Below are 24657 nucleotides of genomic sequence, written 5' to 3'. Positions count from 1 at the left end.
ATTTCAGACATCCTGAAAGGGGAATTCGGTAGTGTCAGCAGACACAGGTCGAAAAATATCCAGGTGCAGTTCAACGAGCCGCAACGGCTAGCTTTTCACAAGCTGCGTAACATTCTAGGTTCCGAGGAGGTCATCCTCAGATATCCCAACAGATGCCTCCGCTTACGGCATTGGCGCAGTCCTATCCCAAGAGGGACGGCCCATTACCATGATCTCGAGAACCCTAAAGGACAGAGAGATCAACTATGCCACCAATGGAAGGGAGCTGCTAGCAATAGTTTGGGCATTGGCCAAATTACGTCACTATCTATATGCAGTGAAAGATATCAACATCTTTACTGACCATCAACCACTGACCTTCGCGGTATCGGAATCCAATCCGAATGCAAAGATCAAACGGTGGAAAGCTCGCATCGACGAATCCGGCGCCAAAATTTTTTACAAGCCCGGCAAGGAAAAACTCGTTGCGGATGCCCTCTCAAGACAGCAACTTAACGTTCTGGGAGAGGAAGAAGCTTTTTCAAGTGCGGCCACGATTCACAGTGAGCTGTCACTGACCCACACAATTGAGGCAACGGATAAGCCCTTGAATTGCTTCCAAAACCAGATAACTCTGGAGGAAGCTCGCTTTCCGCAAAAACGCAGTTTTGTCCTCTTTGGAAACAAGAGACGGCATGCGATCAGCTTCTCCTGCAAAGAGTCATTACTCAATGATCTCGCAGATTTAATTGTTCTTAAGGGCGTAAACGCCATCCATTGCGATTTGCACACACTCGCAATGATACAGGACCAACTGGTACGCCAATTTCCAGCCACAAAATTTTGGTATTGTAAAAATCGTGTAACGGACATTTTTGCAGTCCCGGAGAGATGAGAAATTCTGTCCACTGAACACAACAGGGCTCACAGGTCGGCCCAAGAAAATGTAAAGCAGGTACTCTCCGAGTACTACTTCCCGAAAATGGCCAAGCTAGCTAGCGAAATCGTCGCTAACTGCAAAACATGTGCTAATGCTAAATATGACAGGCATCCCAAAAAGCAGGAGCTTGGGGAAACACCAATCCCGTCTCACGTTGGGGAAATATCAAACATAGACATCTTCTCAACGGATAAAAAATATTTTCTTACATCCATTGACAAATTCTCAAAATTTGCGATGGTCCAGCCAATCCCCTCTAGAACCATAGAGGACATTAAACCAGCACTGCTACAACTCTTGAATGTTTCCCCTAAAGCTAAGGTCATATATTGTGACAACGAACCATCATTGAATTCGCACACCATTTTGTCCATGCTGGAAAACCATTTCGGCGTGAGCATCTCGAATGCACCGCCCCTCCCACTGCGGATCAGCTTTAAGCATAGCTGATAAAATATTTTTTTAAGGTTAAGTTATTTCCGTTGGTGGTGGGCAACCTTGTCATGAACAAAAATATAGCTCCGAATTCATTCCACAGGTCCAAAATCATCCCAATCCTCTTCTCCTTAACCATGGCGTCGGCGCACATCACCGACTATTCACAAGCCAAGTACATCCCCATTATTGACGGTCGAATACTAGTGTGGGAGGAATCCGCATTCGTTAGACATTCAGCGAACCTTTCGGAGTACAGGCGCGTAGTAGAAGAAACAGAAAATATGAGCGATATGTTTCCCCAGTCACACATGAAAAAACTTTTGAACGTGGGCACAGCTCACCTTCGCGACCTGCTCGACTCGTTAGGCGCGCACCACAGGGTAGCCAGGAGTTTAGACTTTTTAGGATCAATGTTAAAAGTCGTAGGAGGAACTCCGGACGCCGGGGATTTAGAAAGAATTAAATTCACAGAAACACAATTAATCAATTCAAACAATAGACAAATAGAAATAAATACCAGAATACAAAGTAAAATTAATGAATTAACGTCAACCGTAAATCAAATCCTGAAAGTGGCAAAGAGTTCACAAGTGGACACTGGCCATCTATATGAAACATTGCTCTCCAGAAACCGAATGTTAACAATGGAACTTTAAAATTTAGTGATGGCAATCTCGCTTGCTAAAGTAAACATAGTCAGCCCAAACATATTATATCACGCAGACCTAGAAAGTATTTGGATGGAGGAGCCCACCGACACTCCTATAAAAGATATTTTGTCCGTAGCGTCCGTGAAAATTCTCCAGTCTGTTAACATATTGCACTTCCTTATTAAATTCCCAAAAATTAAATTAGCATGTAAGAAGATTACAATGTTCCCGGTAGCACATAATAATGTAATGCTAAGGTTAGTGGATAATATAATAGCAGAATGCAATGGAGAAATGTAAGCGATCCAGAATTGCTCCACAACACCAGGAGTCACTTTCTGCCGACTATCAGCGAAGACCACATGCGCCCGAGAACTCCATTCAGGTGGAGTTGCGCACTGCGAGTCCCAACCAAGCGATTTACATCCGATCACTTATGTCGATGAGGGAATTATAATCATCAATGATCAATCAGCGCAGGTACGAGTAGACAACGGAACAAGCGTCTGGATACACGGGACGCATCTCGTCACCTTTAGTGAGCGCGTCACAGTAAACGAAACCCTGGTTTTGAACCAAAACTCCGCCCAGAAGAGGACTCCGGGGGTGGCAAGCTCACCCTCACTGAACATCACCATCAGTCAAAATACTCTGAGCCTCCCCTACCTTCACCGCTTGAGTGAACGTAACCCGGAATACATTCAGAAGTTCGGAAATAAAATCAACACCAATCAGACCCATATGGTAGCGCTAATTACAAGAGTAATATGTTGCGCATTGATTTGTGTCGGCCTAACCTACATGCGACTCACCGGTGCCAGAAGATCTGCGGTAAAATTAAGAAGGGTGATCGTTGAAATAGGGTCGGCCGAGGGTGGCCTCAATCTTGAGGGGGGAGTAGTTAACTAAGTAGCTAACCGGACGGACGGAGGCGATGACCGAATGTCCGAAGCCCAGCGGCGGCAAAAACCGCTGACGCGGCATTTGGCCGGATGCTCGTGCATAGCCGGCAAACACAGCATATTTGCGTGGCCGCTATGAATTTCATTTTTGTCAACTTTAAGTTTAGTTCGCTTCAAGCTCTATACGAATAAAGAACACAAGCTCTATAGCATTGCAAAAATCCGGCAACCGCCGTTAAATATCTCTTATTATTTTGCACTGAGTGAGTCTCTAGACCAGCAGGCGAAGGGGGCAGTTACCTCCCAACGTAAGTCAACCTAATCAGCAATTGTGAAGGTATAGCCGTCCGGCTCTGACTGCAGCGAGGGATCCCCGATCTCCACATACGAGAACCAAGTTAAGGCCCCCTCCTCCCCCGCACTACCGAGCGGGCTTCAGCAGGTGCGACCAGCAGCAACCATATTCCTCCCGCGTTTACGGGAGGCTATTACAAGCAGCATCCTCACGCGTGGGTGCTAACGCATCCCCCCGCACCTACGGGAGGCAACCACAAGCTACTGGCCGCCACTCAACTATAACGGGCGCTCCCAGAAGCGACCGCTTCCTCCGCGCCTACAAGCGGGCATCTCCGAGAAGACCAGCGTTTCACCAGTGTGGCTGAAGAGGACCACCCTTGACCACACACACATATCACATATTGTTTCTCCCGCACATACGTGTGAGCTCATTGAAGAAGACCACCCTTGACAGTGCGGCCATCGAGGACCACCTCAGGCCGCGCCCTTCAACAAGATTAATTTATATACTTTATGGGGTCGGAAACGTCTCCTTCACTGCGTTGAAAACTTCTGACTGAAATCAATATACCCTCTGCCAGGGTATAAAAATGTCATTTCCAAGCTTAAGAGGTTTTATGTTAAAAAAACACCGAAGCTACAATTTATTTTATATTATTTTCCCACCAATTTTCCGATCGTCCCTATGGCAGCTATATGATATAGTCGTCCGATTTTGATAAAATTAATTTCAAAAAAATTCAGAGCTAATTAAAAATTTTATTTTCAATTTTACGATCGTTCCTTTGGCAGCTATATGATATAGTCGTCCGATCGTCGAAATTCAGAATGAATTAAAAAATGTTATTAACAAGCGTAGGAGGTAATATGTTAAAAAAAAAACACCGAAGTAGTAATTTGTTTCATATTATTTTCCCACCGATTTTACGATCATTCCTATGGCAGCTATATGATGTAGTCGTCCGATTTTGATAAAATTTAATTCGAAAATCAGAACTAATGAAAAAATTTTATTTCCAAGCGTAGGAGGTTATATAATAAGGAACACCGAAGCTATAATTTGTTTCATATTATTTTCCCACCAATTTTACGATAGTTCCTATGGCAGCTATATGATATAGTCTTCCGATTTTGATAAAATTTAATTCAAAATTCAAAACTAATTAAAAAATGTTATTTCCAAGCGTAGGAGGTTATATGTTAAGGAACACCGAAGCTATAATTTGTTTCATATTATTTTCCCACCAATTTTACGATCGTTCCTATGGCAGCTATATGATATAGTCTTCCGATTTTGATAAAATTTAATTCAAAATTCAAAACTAATTAAAAAATGTTATTTCCAAGCTTAGGAGGTTATATGCTAAAAAACACCAAAGATATAATTTTTTTAATTTTTTTGTCCGATTATTCCTATGGGAGCTATAGGATATAGTTGTCCGATCCGGCTGGTTCCGACTTATATACTACCTGCAAAAGATATAAGACTTTTGGGAAAGTTTCAGCTCGATAGCTTTAAAACTGAGAGACAAGTTTGCGTAGGAACGGACGGACAGACGGACAGACGGACATGGCTAGATCGACTCGTCTAGTGATGCTGATCAAGAATATATATACTTTATGGGGTCACTGCGTTGCAAGCTTCTGACTGAAATCATTATATCCTCTGCAAGGGTATAATAATAAATGCAAGGGTAAAATAAATACTTCATTATTTCGCTGACCGTTTCTTTGACAGCTATATGTTAGAGTCGTCCGATTTGTATTAAATATAATTCGAAATTCTTAAAAATACACAAAATGTTATTTCCAATAGTATAAGATAATATATCAAAAAACACCGAAGCTATAATTTGTTTCATATTATTTTCCCACCAATTTTCCGATCGTTCCTATAGCAGCTATATGATGTAGACGTCCGATTTTGATAAAACTTAATTCGAAATTCAAAACTAATTAAAAACAACGACTATCAGATACCCGTTACTCAAAGGGAAATGGAGATATGCAAGCAGCAAAGCGAGATTAAAATGCGCCACCTACCGGCGGTAGACAGATTTAAGCGTTATGGGCGTTAGAGTGGGCGTGGCAAATTTATTTTTGTATTGACGACACCAATACATTTCAGTCAAAATTTTTTATCTAGCATGCAAATTGTGGGCGTCGCAGGTTTTCGCGGTTTGTGGGCGTTTAAGTGGGCGTGGCAAACTTTTTTTAGGTCAATCGATTTTCAATTTTCTATCTAGCATCAAAACTGTAGGAGTTACAGTTTCGGGCGGTTTGTGGGCGTTAGAGTGGGCGTGGCAGTCTACTGAAACAAACTTGCGCTGCGTAAGAAGCTCAGGAATCTTTACGCCAAATCTCAATAGCCTAGCCCTCATAGTTTCCGAGATCTCAGCGTTCATCCGGACAGACGGACAGACGGACAGACGGACATGGCTAGATCGACTCGGCTAGTGATCCTGATCAAGAACATATATACTTTATGGGGTCGGAAACGCTTCCTTCTGCCTGTTACATACTTTCCGACGAATCTAGTATACCCTTATACTCTACGAGTAACGGGTATAAAAATGTCATTTCCAAGCTTAAGAGGTTTTATGTTAAAACAAGAAAGAAAGTTAGATTCGGCAAGCCGAAGCTTATATACCCTTGCAGCTATAATTATTAAATTTAAAAACACAAAAAATGATATTCCCAATAGTATAAGATAATGTCAACAAACACCGAAGCTATAATTTGTTTCATATTATTTTCCTACCAATTTTCCCATCGTTCCTATTGCAGCTATATTATATAGTCGTCCGATTTTGATAAAATTAAATTCGAAATTCAGAACTACTTAAAAAATGTTATTTCCAAGCGAAGGAGATTATATGTTAGAAAACACCGAAGCTATAATTTGTTTCATGTTATTTTCCTACCAATTTTCCGATCGTTCCTATGGCAGCTATATGATATAGACGTCCGATTTTCATAAAATTAAATTCGAAATTCAGAATTAATTAAAATATGTTATTTCCAAACGTTGGATGTTATATGTTGAAAAACACCGAAGCTATAATTTGTTTCATATTATTTTTCCACCAATTTTCCGATCGTTCCTATGGCAGCTCTATGATATAGTCGTCCGATTTTGATAAAACTAAATTCGAAATTCAAAACTAATTAAAAAATGTTATTTTCAAGCTTAGGAGGTTATATGCTAAAAAACACCAAAGATATAATTTTTTAAAATTTTTTTGTCCGATTATTCCTATGGGAGCTATAAGATATAGTTGTCCGATCCGGCTGGTTCCGACTTATATACTACCTGCAAAAGATATATGACTTTTGGGAAAGTTTCAGCCCGATAGCTTTAAAACTGAGAGACTAGTTTGCGTAGAAACGGACGGACAGACGGACAGATGGACATGGCTAGATCGACTCGTCTGGTCATGCTGATCAAGAATATATATACTTTATGGGGTCGGAAACGTCTCCTTCACTGCGTTGCAAACTTCTGACTGATATCAATATACCCTCTGCAAGGGTATAAAAAACACCAAAGCTATAATTTGTTTCATATTATTTTCCCACCAATTTTCCGATCGTCCCTATGGCAGCTATATGATATAGGCGTCCGATTTTGATAAAATTAAATTCAAAAAAATTCAGAACTAATTAAAAATTTTATTTCCAATTTATGATCGTTCCTTTGGCAGCGTTATGATATAGTCGTCCGATTTTGATAAAATTAAATTCGAACTTCAGAATGAATTAAAAAATGTTATTTACAAGGGTAGGAGGTTATATGTTAAATAAAAAACACCGAAGTTATAATTTGATTCATATTATTTTCCTACCAATTTTCCCATCGTTCCTATGGCAGCTATATTATATAGTCGTCCGATTTTGATAAAATTAAATTCGAAATTCAGAACTACTTAAAAAATGTTATTTCCAAGCGAAGGAAGTTATATGTTAGAAAACACCGAAGCTATAATTTGTTTCATGTTATTTTCCTAACAATTTTCCGATCGTTCCTATGGCAGCTATATGATATAGTCGTCCGATTTTGATAAAATTTAATTCGAAATTCAGAACTAATTAAAAAATGTTATTTCCAAGCGTAGGAGGTTATAGGTTAAGGAAAACCGAAGCTATAATTTGATTCATATTATTTTCCCACCAATTTTACGATCGTTCCTATGGCAGCTATATGATATAGTCGTCCGATTTTGATAAAATTTAATTCGAAATTCGGAACTAATTAAAAATGCTATTTCCAAGCGTAGGAGGTTATATGTTAAGGAACACCGAAGCTATAATTTGTTTCATATTATTTTCCCACCAATTTTCCGATCGTTCCTATGTCAGCTCTATGATATAGTCGTCCGATTTTGATAAAACTAAATTCGAAATTCAGAACTAATTAAAAAATGTTATTTCCAAGCGTAGGAGGTTATAGGTTAAGGAAAACCGAAGCTATAATTTGATTCATATTATTTTCCCACCAATTTTACGATCATTCCTATGGCAGCTATATGATGTAGTCGTCCGATTTTGATAAAATTTAATTCGAAAATCAGAACTAATGAAAAAATTTTATTTCCAAGCGTAGGAGGTTATATAATAAGGAACACCGAAGCTATAATTTGTTTCATATTATTTTCCCACCAATTTTACGATAGTTCCTATGGCAGCTATATGATATAGTCTTCCGATTTTGATAAAATTTAATTCAAAATTCAAAACTAATTAAAAAATGTTATTTCCAAGCGTAGGAGGTTATATGTTAAGGAACACCGAAGCTATAATTTGTTTCATATTATTTTCCCACCAATTTTACGATCGTTCCTATGGCAGCTATATGATATAGTCTTCCGATTTTGATAAAATTTAATTCAAAATTCAAAACTAATTAAAAAATGTTATTTCCAAGCTTAGGAGGTTATATGCTAAAAAACACCAAAGATATAATTTTTTTAATTTTTTTGTCCGATTATTCCTATGGGAGCTATAGGATATAGTTGTCCGATCCGGCTGGTTCCGACTTATATACTACCTGCAAAAGATATAAGACTTTTGGGAAAGTTTCAGCTCGATAGCTTTAAAACTGAGAGACAAGTTTGCGTAGGAACGGACGGACAGACGGACAGACGGACATGGCTAGATCGACTCGTCTAGTGATGCTGATCAAGAATATATATACTTTATGGGGTCACTGCGTTGCAAGCTTCTGACTGAAATCATTATATCCTCTGCAAGGGTATAATAATAAATGCAAGGGTAAAATAAATACTTCATTATTTCGCTGACCGTTTCTTTGACAGCTATATGTTAGAGTCGTCCGATTTGTATTAAATATAATTCGAAATTCTTAAAAATACACAAAATGTTATTTCCAATAGTATAAGATAATATATCAAAAAACACCGAAGCTATAATTTGTTTCATATTATTTTCCCACCAATTTTCCGATCGTTCCTATAGCAGCTATATGATGTAGACGTCCGATTTTGATAAAACTTAATTCGAAATTCAAAACTAATTAAAAACAACGACTATCAGATACCCGTTACTCAAAGGGAAATGGAGATATGCAAGCAGCAAAGCGAGATTAAAATGCGCCACCTACCGGCGGTAGACAGATTTAAGCGTTATGGGCGTTAGAGTGGGCGTGGCAAATTTATTTTTGTATTGACGACACCAATACATTTCAGTCAAAATTTTTTATCTAGCATGCAAATTGTGGGCGTCGCAGGTTTTCGCGGTTTGTGGGCGTTTAAGTGGGCGTGGCAAACTTTTTTTAGGTCAATCGATTTTCAATTTTCTATCTAGCATCAAAACTGTAGGAGTTACAGTTTCGGGCGGTTTGTGGGCGTTAGAGTGGGCGTGGCAGTCTACTGAAACAAACTTGCGCTGCGTAAGAAGCTCAGGAATCTTTACGCCAAATCTCAATAGCCTAGCCCTCATAGTTTCCGAGATCTCAGCGTTCATCCGGACAGACGGACAGACGGACAGACGGACATGGCTAGATCGACTCGGCTAGTGATCCTGATCAAGAACATATATACTTTATGGGGTCGGAAACGCTTCCTTCTGCCTGTTACATACTTTCCGACGAATCTAGTATACCCTTATACTCTACGAGTAACGGGTATAAAAATGTCATTTCCAAGCTTAAGAGGTTTTATGTTAAAACAAGAAAGAAAGTTAGATTCGGCAAGCCGAAGCTTATATACCCTTGCAGCTATAATTATTAAATTTAAAAACACAAAAAATGATATTCCCAATAGTATAAGATAATGTCAACAAACACCGAAGCTATAATTTGTTTCATATTATTTTCCTACCAATTTTCCCATCGTTCCTATTGCAGCTATATTATATAGTCGTCCGATTTTGATAAAATTAAATTCGAAATTCAGAACTACTTAAAAAATGTTATTTCCAAGCGAAGGAGATTATATGTTAGAAAACACCGAAGCTATAATTTGTTTCATGTTATTTTCCTACCAATTTTCCGATCGTTCCTATGGCAGCTATATGATATAGACGTCCGATTTTCATAAAATTAAATTCGAAATTCAGAATTAATTAAAATATGTTATTTCCAAACGTTGGATGTTATATGTTGAAAAACACCGAAGCTATAATTTGTTTCATATTATTTTTCCACCAATTTTCCGATCGTTCCTATGGCAGCTCTATGATATAGTCGTCCGATTTTGATAAAACTAAATTCGAAATTCAAAACTAATTAAAAAATGTTATTTTCAAGCTTAGGAGGTTATATGCTAAAAAACACCAAAGATATAATTTTTTTAAATTTTTTTGTCCGATTATTCCTATGGGAGCTATAAGATATAGTTGTCCGATCCGGCTGGTTCCGACTTATATACTACCTGCAAAAGATATATGACTTTTGGGAAAGTTTCAGCCCGATAGCTTTAAAACTGAGAGACTAGTTTGCGTAGAAACGGACGGACAGACGGACAGATGGACATGGCTAGATCGACTCGTCTGGTCATGCTGATCAAGAATATATATACTTTATGGGGTCGGAAACGTCTCCTTCACTGCGTTGCAAACTTCTGACTGATATCAATATACCCTCTGCAAGGGTATAAAAAACACCAAAGCTATAATTTGTTTCATATTATTTTCCCACCAATTTTCCGATCGTCCCTATGGCAGCTATATGATATAGGCGTCCGATTTTGATAAAATTAAATTCAAAAAAATTCAGAACTAATTAAAAATTTTATTTCCAATTTATGATCGTTCCTTTGGCAGCGTTATGATATAGTCGTCCGATTTTGATAAAATTAAATTCGAACTTCAGAATGAATTAAAAAATGTTATTTACAAGGGTAGGAGGTTATATGTTAAATAAAAAACACCGAAGTTATAATTTGATTCATATTATTTTCCTACCAATTTTCCCATCGTTCCTATGGCAGCTATATTATATAGTCGTCCGATTTTGATAAAATTAAATTCGAAATTCAGAACTACTTAAAAAATGTTATTTCCAAGCGAAGGAAGTTATATGTTAGAAAACACCGAAGCTATAATTTGTTTCATGTTATTTTCCTAACAATTTTCCGATCGTTCCTATGGCAGCTATATGATATAGTCGTCCGATTTTGATAAAATTTAATTCGAAATTCAGAACTAATTAAAAAATGTTATTTCCAAGCGTAGGAGGTTATAGGTTAAGGAAAACCGAAGCTATAATTTGATTCATATTATTTTCCCACCAATTTTACGATCGTTCCTATGGCAGCTATATGATATAGTCGTCCGATTTTGATAAAATTTAATTCGAAATTCGGAACTAATTAAAAATGCTATTTCCAAGCGTAGGAGGTTATATGTTAAGGAACACCGAAGCTATAATTTGTTTCATATTATTTTCCCACCAATTTTCCGATCGTTCCTATGTCAGCTCTATGATATAGTCGTCCGATTTTGATAAAACTAAATTCGAAATTCAAAACTAATTAAAAAATGTTATTTTCAAGCTTAGGAGGTTATATGCTAAAAAACACCAAAGATATAATTTTTTTAAATTTTTTTGTCCGATTATTCCTATGGGAGCTATAAGATATAGTTGTCCGATCCGGCTGGTTCCGACTTATATACTACCTGCAAAAGATATAAGACTTTTGGGAAAGTTTCAGCCCGATAGCTTTAAAACTGAGAGACTAGTTTGCGTAGAAACGGACAGACAGACGGACAGATGGATATGGCTAGATCGACTCGTCTGGTCATGCTGATCAAGAATATATATACTTTATGGGGTCGGAAACGTCTCCTTCACTGCGTTGCAAACTTCTGACTGATATCAATATACCCTCTGCAAGGGTATAAAAAACACCAAAGCTATAATTTGTTTCATATTATTTTCCCACCAATTTTCCGATCGTCCCTATGGCAGCTATATGATATAGCCGTCCGATTTTGATAAAATTAAATTCAAAAAAATTCAGAACTAATTAAAAATTTTATTTCCAATTTATGATCGTTCCTTTGGCAGCGTTATGATATAGTCGTCCGATTTTGATAAAATTAAATTCGAAATTCAGAATGAATTAAAAAATGTTATTTACAAGCGTAGGAGGTTATATGTTAAATAAAAAACACCGAAGTTATAATTTGATTCATATTATTTTCCTACCAATTTTCATATCGTTCCTATGGCAGCTATATTATATAGTCGTCCGATTTTGATAAATTTAAATTCGAAATTCAGAACTAATTAAAAAATGTTATTTCCAAGCGTAGGAGGTTATAGGTTAAGGAAAACCGAAGCTATAATTTGTTTCATATTATTTTCCCACCAATTTTACGATCGTTCCTATGGCAGCTATATGATATAGTCGTCCGATTTTGATAAAATTTAATTCGAAATTCGGAACTAATTAAAAATGCTATTTCCAAGCGTAGGAGGTTATATGTTAAGGAACACCGAAGCTATAATTTGTTTCATATTATTTTCCCACCAATTTTACGATCGTTCCTATGGCAGCTATATGATATAGTCTTCCGATTTTGATAAAATTTAATTTGAAATTCAAAACTTATAAAAAATTGTTATTTCCAAGGAAAGGAGGCAATATGTTAAAAAACACCAAAGATATAATTTTTTAACATTTTTTTTTTCCGATTATTCCTATGGGAGCTATAAGATATAGTTGTCCGATCCGGCTGGTTCCGACTTATATACTACCTGCAAAAGATATAAGACTTTTGGGAAAGTTTCAGCCCGATAGCTTTAAAACTGAGAGACAAGTTTGCGTAGAAACGGACGGACAGACGGACAGACGGACAGACAGACATGGCTAGATCGACTCTTCTAGTGATGCTGATCAAGAATATATATACTTTATGGGGTCGGAAACGTCTCCTTCACTGCGTTGCAAACTTCTGACTGAAATCATTATACCCTCTGCAAAGGTATAAAAAACACCGAAGCTATAATTTGTTTCATATTATTTTCCCACCAATTTTACGAACGTCCCTATGGCAGCTATATGATACAGTCGTCCGATTTGGATAAAATTAAATTCAAAAAAATGTAGAAATAATTAAAAATTTTATTTCCAATTTTACGATCGTTCCTTTGGCAGCTATATGATTAAATTCGAAATTCAGAATGAATTAAAAAATGTTATTTACAAGCGTAGGAGGTTAAATGTTAAATAAAAAACACCGAAGTTATAATATGTTTCATTTTATTTTCCCACCGATTTTACGATTGTTCCTATAGCAGCTATATGATATAGTCGTCCGATTTTGATAAAATTTAATTCGAAATTCAGAACTAATTAAAAAATGTTATTTCCAAGCGTAGGAGGTTATATGTTAAGGAACACCGAAGCTATAATTTGTTTCATATTATTTTCCCACCAATTTTACGATCGTTCCTATGGCAGCTATATGATATAGTCGTCCGATTTTTATAAATTTAAATTTGAAATTCATTATATGTTAAGGGACACCGAAGTTATAATTTGGTTCATATTACTTTTCCACCAATTTTACGATCGTTCCTATGGCAGCTATATGATATAGTCTTCCGATTTTGATAAAATTTAATTCAAACTTCAAAACTAATTAAAAAATTTTATTTCCAAGGAAAGGAGGTAATATGTTAAAAAACACCAAAGATATAATTTTTTAACATTTTTTTTTTCCGATTATTCCTATGGGAGCTATAGGATATAGTTGTCCGATCCGGCTGGTTCCGACTTATATACTACCTGCAAAAGATATAAGACTTTTGGGAAAGTTTCAGCCCGGTAGCTTTAAAACTGAGAGACTAGTTTGCGTAGAAACGGACGGACAGACGGACAAACAGACATGGCTAGATCGACTCTTTTAGTGATGCTGATCAAGAATATATATACTTTATGGGGTCGGAAACGTCTCCTTCACTGCGTTGCAAACTTCTGACTGAAATCATTATACCCTCTGCAAGGGTATAATAATAAATGCAAGGGTATAATAAATATTTCATTATTTCGCTGACCGTTTCTTTGACAGCTATATGTTAGAGTCGTCCGATTTGTATTAAATATAATTCGAAATTCTTAAAAATACACAAAATGTTATTTCCAATAGTAGTAGTCCTAGTACTCATACAGGAGCCTTGGGTGGTAGGAGGCAAGGTTGCTGGACTTGGTACCAAAGATTTCAAGCTGCTGCTTGATCCAAAAAAAGGTAAAATTCGAACCTGCATTTTAGCCAAAAGGCACCTTAGCATATTTCTGATTCATAATTACAGCAACGGAGACAACACCGTAGCAAGTCTAGAACTTCCAGCGGCTACAATCAGGGTGGCTTCAGCTTACATGGCCTTCGAGAAGGAAGACCCCCCAGACGAGCTTGTCCGGACACTGGTCAAAGATAGCGAGGCGCTCAAAATTGGACTGGTAATCGGCTGCGACGCAAACGCTCACCACACTCAGTGGGGAAGCCCAACAAGCAACAACAGGGGTGAGTCTCTTTTTAACTTCATCCTTGGCTCAAATCTATTTCTATGCAACAGGGGTAATACCCCCACCTTTATCACAAAAAATAGCCAAACAGTTATTGACCTCACCATGGTGTCAGGTAATCTGCTAGAAGCAGTCAGGAACTGGGAAGTCTCAAACGAACACTCTTTCTCTGACCATAGAGTTATAGAAACCACTTTATCACTAGACCCTCCTACTCCAGCTGAATTCGTTAATCTTAGACGTACCAACTGGCGCGCTTACAGGGAAGCCCTACTAAACATTCTTCCAATAGAACCCCCAAATGACAACAGTGATATACTCAGTCTTGATAACATAGTAGGAATGTTCACGAATGCCTGCAACTCGGCTTTCGAAGCAGCCCACCCTAAACGCAAACCGAGAGGAACCAGAAAGCCTCCTTGGTGGACACAGAAACTTTCAGAACTCAGATCCAGTTGCAGAACCCTGTTTAACAGGACAAAAGCAGGAAATGAGGATCTAAAATGGCAACAGTACAAGTTAGAACTAGCCTCCTACAAGAAGGCCATAAGGAAAGAAAAAAGATCAGCTTGGCAGACCTTCTGCTCAAACATAGAGGAAACAGCCGATGCAGCTCGGCTTAGGAAGATCCTCTCCAAAACAACCCCCTCCATGGGGTACCTTCAAAAACCAGATGGCTCGTGGACAGACTCTAGTGAGGAGTCCCTAAGCCTACTACTAGACACCCACTTTCCGGGTAGTCTCCCGGTAGAACGTCTCCCAGAAAATCATGCAGGTCTAAGCATTGACTTGGAAACGCTTCTTTCCGAACGCAACATAAGTTGGGCCATAAACAGCTTCAAACCCTTCAAATCACCAGGACCCGATCGTCTCTCACCTGCGCACATCCAACACGCAGGTCAACTTGCCATCAACTGGCCAAGGACAATTTTCCGTACCATTCTTAGGAAAGAAACGTTGCCATCAACATGGAGGGAAACAAAGGTAGTCTTTATACCCAAAGCGGGCAAAGCCTCGCACACGATGACGAAAGATTTTAGGCCCATAGGTCTGACATCCTTTCTCCTTAAGAGCGACTGATTGGACTGCACATGTAACGTGCAACCTTATGTAGCACAGTATTGAACACAGATCTGTCCTCGCGGGGCACGCTATAGTATCCGGCTCTAGCTTGTCGGCTTTGGGGGGTGGAGGTCTTGCTAATCCAGATCTGCTACTTGCCTATTATTATTAATCAAGAAATTGTCCGTGCTTGCGACGACATACGAAATTAGATCGTAGACGATGTGGAGAAACCGGGAGAATGTAAGTTAATTCCAGTAGAGAGATAGATTCAACTAAGAGAAGGGAAAAGGAACATTCGATAAACGAGACGCCGATGTAGTTGCGCCTGTCGCCCGCCCTAAGATCACTGGATCCAATTGTTGATTCGCGTGATCCCTTTTCAATACCTTTACGACCGCATCATCGCCCGCAGAGTCTCAGCGAAATAATAACTCCATGATTTCGTTTAAATTCATTTTAATAATCCAAACTAAATTTCAGGCCTATGTTGCCAGGGCGGGTTACTCCCTTTTTCCCATTGGGAAAAGACATAAGTGGAACACAATTGTAAATGTCAATAGCCGAAGAGGAATAAGAAGAGGCTATGTATACTGTCGATGTCTAATTACCCTAAAAAAATCCAATAGTTTGTTCTCCATAAACAGATATAATTACTAAGTGCGGATAGTATGAGATAACCTTAAGTTTTAATAAGGGGTCTTAATATATATAAAATGTAGAGAAATTTCATTGTTGATAGATAAGTTTTTACTCTACAAAGGAAATATCTTCTATTGTTTGGTTCTAACTGTTGTTCCTGTTTTTTTTCCTCAGTGTATTCACAGCTTAATTTTATTTTTTTTTTTCTATTATCATTAAAATTATTATTATTTATTTATTTATATTTTTTACAGTACTTCTACAAAGGAAATGCGTTCGGCTTTAGGACTACTATTGTTCATATATATCTCCAATTTAAGGTTGTGCATGTTCTCTTTTACTTTTGTTTGACCATTTTTTTATTAAACATTGGATTCGAATGCCGAGTATAAATTAACCAAAAATATAAAATTTTGTATTAACTCACTTGGTGTATTCTCCACGACGAAAGATCGATCTCCCGAGCGGTGGCTGTAAAAGAATAGCGACTCTGGTTCGCAAAGGGTTAAATAAATACAGAGCATTCATATGTTTTAGTCAACCACCTATTTTTTTTTAAACTAATAATTCCTAAAACCAAACCCGTACATGATTATATTTTTTCTTTCTTTCGTTCGGTTCTACCTACGCCTATATTTTCTGTTCCTAAAATAATTTTTATCTTACTTAATATTTTATTTTTTTTTTATTCCATTTCCAACTTTTCTCTCAGTGCGTCATTCTGTGCATATTTGGTGACTGTGGCCGATCTAGCACTTATTTGGGGTGGGTTAAATGTTAAGGAAATTCTAACATTGTGCGAATTTGTATGCCCTTACATTAATTATAAAAAAATGGAGTCAAGGAATTAAGTGTCGAAGCGCGGCTGTTCTCCATTCACTAGTGTAACGACGATGGGCAAACCTCGCTGCGGATTTACTTTCTGTCTCTCCCTAACCCCATTGGAAAATTTCCAATGTGCACGTGATCGAACCCAAAAATTAGTGTTTTGGCCAATTTATACACTGACGACCTGTCTGGAATCCTGTGGGACTACACTCTGCTCTATCGAGCTATTGCTGCTCTCGGTTGTTGCCTATTTAATGGCTGCTGCTCAGTTAACCGCCGAGGAAGAGCCGCTGAAGCGGTTACAAACGGATCTGCTTTTCTGTCCGCTAAGATTAAATGAACGCTGTGGGGACTCTAGGCCTTAGATCGCGATGGGAAACTGCTGGTGCTTGGTTGACTATGGAGGGTGCTCCTGTGGACGCGGTGGGCGGCCGCGTGACTCCAAACACGGCTGCCAGGGGGTGCTCCCGTGGACGCTGTGGGCGGCCGCGTGGCTTCAAACACGGCTGCCAGGGGGTGCTCCCGTGGACGCTGTGGGCGGCGGCGTGGCTTTAAACACGGCTGCCAGGGGTGCTCCCGTGGACACTACGGGGATCCGTCGATCTTCCGGCGACTTTTCAGGGCGCTTCCTTCGATGCCCGTGCTGCCCAGCACTTGCGGCCGCTGCGGGTGAACGATGTGGATCGCTAATCCACTAGGATTGCAGAAAGTCTGCGAGACGAACGCCGTCAGAAACCCGCTTAAGCTCGGTTATCATTTTCCAGCTTACCTAGGCAACCGCCAACATGCATAAATATTCAACTCGATTTTCAGAACACTTATTTGTATAGTTTTTCGGACTTAGTGTGCCGCACTCGAATTATACGCGTGTGATCGCTTTGAATACTAAAAGAAAAGAACGTGTCCGAAATTCGGATGTGGGTCTGTAAAGTTGGCCGCGGTGCGAAAGCCGAGCTTTGTATTGCGACTCTGTTACAGCTGATTTATGCCAGCTGATCTAATGCAACTGCAGCTGTGGTCCACTGATTTGGCAACGCAAAGCTAAGTGCATATGTACCTATGTATTTATAGAGCCTACTTTAAGGCTGACTATATGCATACGTACTCGCACAAACGCTTCAGGCGCTGTTACACACATCAGGTCAGTCATGGACTCGAAACAGTTATCAGCATCGCAGTATGCATATTCAAAAGTCAAATCGAAAAGTCACTCAATCACAAGGAATACGCACTTGCTGCATTCCTGGACATAGAGGGCGCTTTCAACAATGTTCTCCCTACAGCCATAACCGAATCCCTCACCGACCTGGGTGTTGAGATCCAAATCGTGGAGTTAATCCATAAATTGCTGATGAGCAGAGTGGTAACCTCCACGCTAGGAATCTCAACACAAACAAGGTTCGTGAACAGGGGAACTCCTCAGGGTGGTGTACTCTCCCCCCTGCTATGGAACATCGCAGTAAATAAGCTGTTGTGCTACATGGAAGGGGGTGGATGCAAGGTTGTGGCATATGCGGACGATGTAGCCATTATTTTCTCAGGAAAATTTCCTCAGACACTATGCGATCTAATGACCGCCAAACTTGAAATACTCTCTGACTGGACAACAGCAAGAGGTCTAGGGGTAAACCCCTCGAAAACGGAACTGGTGCTGTTTACAAACAGATACAAGATTCCTCAACTAAACCCACCAATATTAAATAACTGCTCTCTCTCCTTCAGTGACAACGCCAGGTATTTGGGGTTAGTATTAGATAAGCGTCTGACATGGAGACTAAACAGCCAAGAGAGAACGAGGAAGGCAACAATTGCCCTCTACTCCTGCAAAAAGGCCATCGGAACGAAATGGGGCATGTCCCCAAAAATCGTCAACTGGATACACACAGCGATAGTAAAGCCTATTCTGCTCTACGGAGTGTCAATATGGTGGCCCGCGCTAATGAAGCAGACAACCACAACAAACCTAAACAAGGTACAACGAATGGCATCCTTATGCATAAGCGGAGCCCTTCGCACCACCCCCAACGAGGCGCTAAATGCTATTCTGAACCTTCCAAGTCTGGACTTAGCCGGCATGGAACGAGCTAAGATAGCTGCGGTTCGGATGAGGGACTTAGGGCAGTGGAAACCCCAAATATACGGTCATGCCAGGATACTCCAGCAAGACACAATGATCCCACCCAGTACAGATCTATGTAAACCTATTGAATACATCCACACCCCCTTTGAAGCATTGCTCCCAACCAGAGAAGACTGGGAACAAGGCCAGCCGGGCCCTATAGAGGCAGTCAATTTCTACAATGACGGCTCAAAATTAAATAATCAAGTCGGAGGAGGTATATACTCCGAACAACTTAATATCAGGAAATCCTTCAGACTTCCGGATCACTGTAGCGTCTTCCAGGCGGAAGTATTTGCCATAATTGAAGCTTTGATGCTTCTGAACGATGCAAACTGTCAGAATAAACTGATTAACATCTATAGTGATAGTCAGGCGGCTATCAGGTCGATTATCTCGACCAATACAAACTTCCACACCATATCAGTGCAGTTTAAAATTTACCTGATATGGGTCCCGGGTCACCGGAACATTACAGGCAATTGTATTGCAGATGAGCGGGCCAGACATGGCACTACCGTTCCTCTCCTTCCGGACAAGGAGAACATTGGTATGCCGATGGCCACCTGCAAGCATAACATTAGAAATCAATATAAGAAACTTGCGAGCCTAGCATGGACACATGTTAAGCACTGTCGCATCTCTCTCCAGACATGGCCAATCATCGACGCGAAAAGAACTTCGGAACTATTAAGACTAAACCGTACCGAGTGCGGAATGGTAATAAGAGTGTTAACAGGCCACTGGTTGGTTGGCACACACGCAAGCAGATTGGGCGCGCCCCGAAACGATTTATGCAGAAGCTGCAGGGACGAGGAGGAAGAGGAAACGGTGGAACACCTGTTCTGTTCCTGCCCGGCCCTGAGCAGATCTAGACTGTACCACTAAGGGAATCCCTTCATGAGCAGTCTATCTGAACTGGCGAACATAAGCCTAAAACGAATAATAAAATTCATTAAAGCAACCGGATGGGAATTATGCTAAGCCAGCTGCAATAATGGCAGCAGATTTTTAAAAAAGGGGATACAGATCCACGCGGTACCACAATGGACCTTTAAGGACTAAGTGTGTCAATGATTTGGCAGCCGCTCTAACCTAACCTAGTATAAGATAATATATCAAAAAACACCGAAGCTATAATTTGTTTCATATTATTTTCCCACCAATTTTCCGATCGTTCCTATAGCAGCTATATGATGTAGACGTCCGATTTTGATAAAATTAAATTCGAAATTCAGAACTAATTAAAAAATGTTATTTCCAAGCGAAGGAGGTTATATGTTAGAAAACACCGAAGCTATAATTTGTTTCATGTTATTTTCCTACCAATTTTCCGATCGTTCCTATGGCAGCTATATGATATAGACGTCCGATTTTGATAAAATTAAATTCGAAATTCAGAACTAATTAAAAAATGTTATTTCCAAGCGTTGGAGGTTATATGTTGAAAAACACCGAAGCTATAATCTGTTTCATATTATTTTTCCACCAATTTTCCGATCGTTCCCATGGCAGCTCTATGATATAGTCGTCCGATTTCGATAAAATTTAATTCAAAATTCAAAACTAATTAAAAAATGTAATTTCCAAGTTTAGGAGGTTATATGCTAAAAAACACCAAAGATATATTTTTTTTAAATTTTTTTGTCCGATTTTTCCGATGGGAGCTATAAGATATAGTTGTCCGATCCGGCAGGTTCCGACTTATATACTACCTGCAAAAGATATAAGACTTTTGGGAAAGCTTCAGCCCGATAGGTTTAAAACTGAGAGACTAGTTTGCGTAGAAACGGACGGACAGACGGACATGGCTAGATTGACTCGTCTAGTCATGCTGATCAAGAATATATATACTTTATGGGGTCGGAAACGTCTCCTTCACTGCGTTGCAAACTTCTGACTGATATCAATATACCCTCTGCAAGGGTATAAAAAACACCGAAGCTATAATTTGTTTCATATTATTTTCCTACCAATTTTCCGATCGTTCCTATGGCAGCTATATGATATAGTCGTCCGATTTTAATAAAATTAAATTCGAAACTCAGAACTAATTAAAAAATGTTATTTCCAAGCGAAGGAGGTTATATGTTAGAAAACACCGAAGCTATAATTTGTTTCATGTTATTTTCCTACCAATTTTCCGATCGTTCCTATGGCAGCTATATGATATAGACGTCCGATTTTGATAAAATTAAATTCGAAATTCAGAACTAATTAAAAAATGTTATTTCCAAGCGTTGGAGGTTATATGTTGAAAAACACCGAAGCTATAATCTGTTTCATATTATTTTTCCACCAATTTTCCGATCGTTCCCATGGCAGCTCTATGATATAGTCGTCCGATTTCGATAAAATTTAATTCAAAATTCAAAACTAATTAAAAAATGTAATTTCCAAGTTTAGGAGGTTATATGCTAAAAAACACCAAAGATATATTTTTTTTAAATTTTTTTGTCAGATTTTTCCGATGGGAGCTATAAGATATAGTTGTCCGATCCGGCAGGTTCCGACTTATATACTACCTGCAAAAGATATAAGACTTTTGGGAAAGTTTCAGCCCGATAGCTTTAAAACTGAGAGACTAGTTTGCGTAGAAACGGACGGACAGACGGACATGGCTAGATCGACTCGTCTAGTCATGCTGATCAAGAATATATCTACTTTATGGGATCGGAAACGTCTCCTTCACTGCGTTGCAAACTTTTGACTGATATCAATATACCCTCTGCAAGGGTATACAAAACACCGAAGCTATAATTTGTTTCATATTATTTTCCCACCAATTTTCCGATCGTCCCTATGGCAGCTATATGATATAGTCGTCCGATTTTGATAAAACCTAATTTAAAATTCAAAACTAATTAAAAAAAATGTCATTTCCAAGCTTAAGAGGTTTTATGTAAAAAAAAAACACCGAAGCTATAATTTGTTACATATTATTTTCCCACCAATTTTCCGATCGTCCCTATGGCAGCTGTATGATATAGTCGTCCGATTTTGATAAAATTAAATTTGAAATTCAGAATGAATTAAAAAATGTTATTTACAAGCGTAGGAGGTTATATGTTTAACAAAAAACACCGAAGTTATAATTTGTTTCATATTATTTTCCCACCGATTTTACGATCGTTCCTATGGCAGCTATATGATATAGTCGTCCGATTTTGATAAAATTAAATTTGAAATTTAGAACTAATTAAAAAATGTTATTTCCAAACGTAGGAGGTTATGTGTTAAGGAACACCGAAGCTATAATTTGTTTCATATTATTTTCCCACCAGTTTTACGATCGTTCCTATGGCAGCTATATGATATAGTCCTCCGATTTTGATACAATTTAATTCGAAATTCATAATAATTAATAAATGTTATTTCCAAGGAAAGGAGGTAATATGTTAAAAAACACCAAAGATATATTTTCTTAATATTTTTTTTCCGGTTATTCCTATGGGAGCTATAAGACATAGTTGTCATAGTTGGCTGGTTCCGACTTATATACTACCTGCAAAAGATATAAGACTTTTGGGAAAGTTTCAGCCCGATAGCTTTAAAACTGAGAGACTAGTTTGCGTAGAAACGGACGGACAGGCGAACAGACGGACATGGCTAGATCGACTCGTCTAGTGATGCTGATCAAGAATATATATACTTTATGGGGTCGGAAACGTCTCCTTCACTGCGTTGCAAACTTCTGACTGAAATCATTATACCCTCTGCAAGAGTATAAAAATTATATCTTTGGTGTTTTTTAGCATATAACCTCCTAAGCTTGGAAATAACATTTTTTAATTAGTTTTGAATTTTGAATTAAATTTTATCGAAATCGGACGACTATATCATATAGCTACCATAGGAACGATCGGAAAATTGGTGGAAAAATAATATGAAACAAATTATAGCTTCGGTGTTTTTCAACATATAACCTCCAACGCTTGGAAATAACATTTTTTAATTAGTTGTGAATTTCGAATTTAATTTTATCAAAATCGGACGACTATATCATATAGCTGCCATAGGAACGATCGGAAAATTGGTAGGAAAATAATACGAAACAAATTATAGCTTCGGTGTTTTTTGACATATTATGTTATACTATTAGGAATTTTCTTTCTGTGGAAAAAATGTCAATGTGAATTACATGTCCTGGGTATTCAGGAATTGGAGTTTCTGTAATTTCTGGGTTAGGTGGGTGTCTATCGTATTTTCCTTCTTTACACACTTTGCATTGTTTACCTAAATTTGTTACTTTTTGTTTCATTTTAGGAAAGTAATATTTTTCTGCAAGCTGAATTTTATTTTCTTCTGAATTTCTGTGGGATCTGTTATGGGTTTCTAACATGATTTCTTCTTGGTCACTTTCATTTGTTACGTCTTCTACTTTATTCTGTGTGAACCTGATTTTAAAAGATCTAAAATGTTCCGGATAAATTCTTTGTATTTCTCCCATTATTTCTTCCGTTGTAAATATTCCATTTATGACTGAAGGATTTAGATATTTTTTAGTAATTCTATAAGAGTGTTTTTTGGAAGGTTTGGTTGAGTGATTGTTTGTGGGGAAGACAACAAATATGCCACCCTTATATTTATAATTAATAACGCACGAATAGGTTATATTAAAATGTATAGCGTTTATTCGGAGCGGCAGACGGACTGTGAATGTGTAAAAAGCTTGGCTCCAAGATCTTCATATAGACATATGCAGGCTTACAAAGTAGTTGCTGAATAGATAAGCGACAGCTTTAGTGGTATAAGAAAGAAAGCGAAAGGTAAGCAGAGAGCGCTGCAGGTGCTGTCGTACACCTATGCGCGCATGACTAGGCGCTGGCGATCTGCTCCAAACATACTCCCCCCGTTGGAAGGGGTAAGGTTCCAACTATCTCGGAATCGATGGGCAGAACGGCTAGCTTGGCGACGACTCTCTTGATCGGACCCGTAGCTGTGCGGACCATAGCTACTCTGATGACTCCGTCACCGCCGGGTATGACTTCCTGGATGCATCCAAGCTGCCATCTCAAGGGTGGAACGTTGTCCTCCTTAAGCAAAACTATGCGTCCAACCTTTATGTTAGACGTTTCGACGCGCCACTTGCTCCTCTCTTGAAGTAGGGACAAATACTCGCTGCTCCACCTTTTCCAGAAATGTTGCTGCATCTGGGTAACCCGCTGCCATCTGCTGAGGCGGTCTTCGCGGAGATGAGTAATGCCAGGCTCAGGAAACTTAGTGTAGCTGGAACCCTTCAGGAAATGCGCCGGTGTTAGCACCTCAAGGCTTTCAGCATTTTCTGAAATTGGACAGAGTGGACGGGAGTTAAGGATGGCAGAAATCTCATATGCAAGAGTTCTTAATTCATCGATGGCTAAGATGGATGCACCGACGACTCTGCAGTAGTGAAATTTAGCTGACTTCACAGCGGCCTCCCATAAACCACCGAAGTGCGGGGCACGCGGAGGGATGAACTTCCAATCGATCCCATCAGCTAAACAGACGGAAGATATCGATGCTGTGTGCTGCTCGCTCAAAAAGAGCTCTTTCAGCTCGGCAAGCTCTCTCTTTTCACCGACAAAGTTTGTAGCATTGTCGCTCCAAATGGTACGCGGACTGCCTGTAAGGCTGATGAATCTCCTCAGCGCTGCGATGAAAGAATCCGTCGTGAGATCCTGGACCACTTCCAAATGAGCAGCCTTCGTGGAAAAACAGACAAAGACGGCGATATAGCACTTGTGGGGTGCCTTATTTCTGGCCTCTGCTTTATGATAGAATGGCCCACAATAGTCCACTCCTGTGGTATGAAAAGCTGGATTAGGCT

General features: G+C 39.0%; 1 protein-coding gene across 1 annotated transcript; it reads left to right on the top strand.

Moving 5' to 3' along the window:
• Window positions 1-17100: 17100 nt before the first annotated feature.
• On the top strand, window positions 17101-19723 carry LOC139354322 (uncharacterized). Its single transcript, XM_070998545.1, has 3 exons — window positions 17101-17398; window positions 18013-19398; window positions 19500-19723. Exons 1-3 carry the CDS (start codon window positions 17101-17103, stop codon window positions 19721-19723), a joined length of 1908 nt encoding a protein of 635 aa, XP_070854646.1.
• Window positions 19724-24657: the final 4934 nt, after the last annotated feature.

Source organism: Drosophila suzukii, assembly GCF_043229965.1.
Source record: "Drosophila suzukii chromosome 2 unlocalized genomic scaffold, CBGP_Dsuzu_IsoJpt1.0 scf_2c, whole genome shotgun sequence".
Taxonomy (NCBI): Eukaryota; Metazoa; Arthropoda; class Insecta; order Diptera; family Drosophilidae; genus Drosophila; species Drosophila suzukii.
Note: the sequence above shows the minus strand (reverse complement) of the source record. Positions and strands in the feature narration are given on the sequence as shown.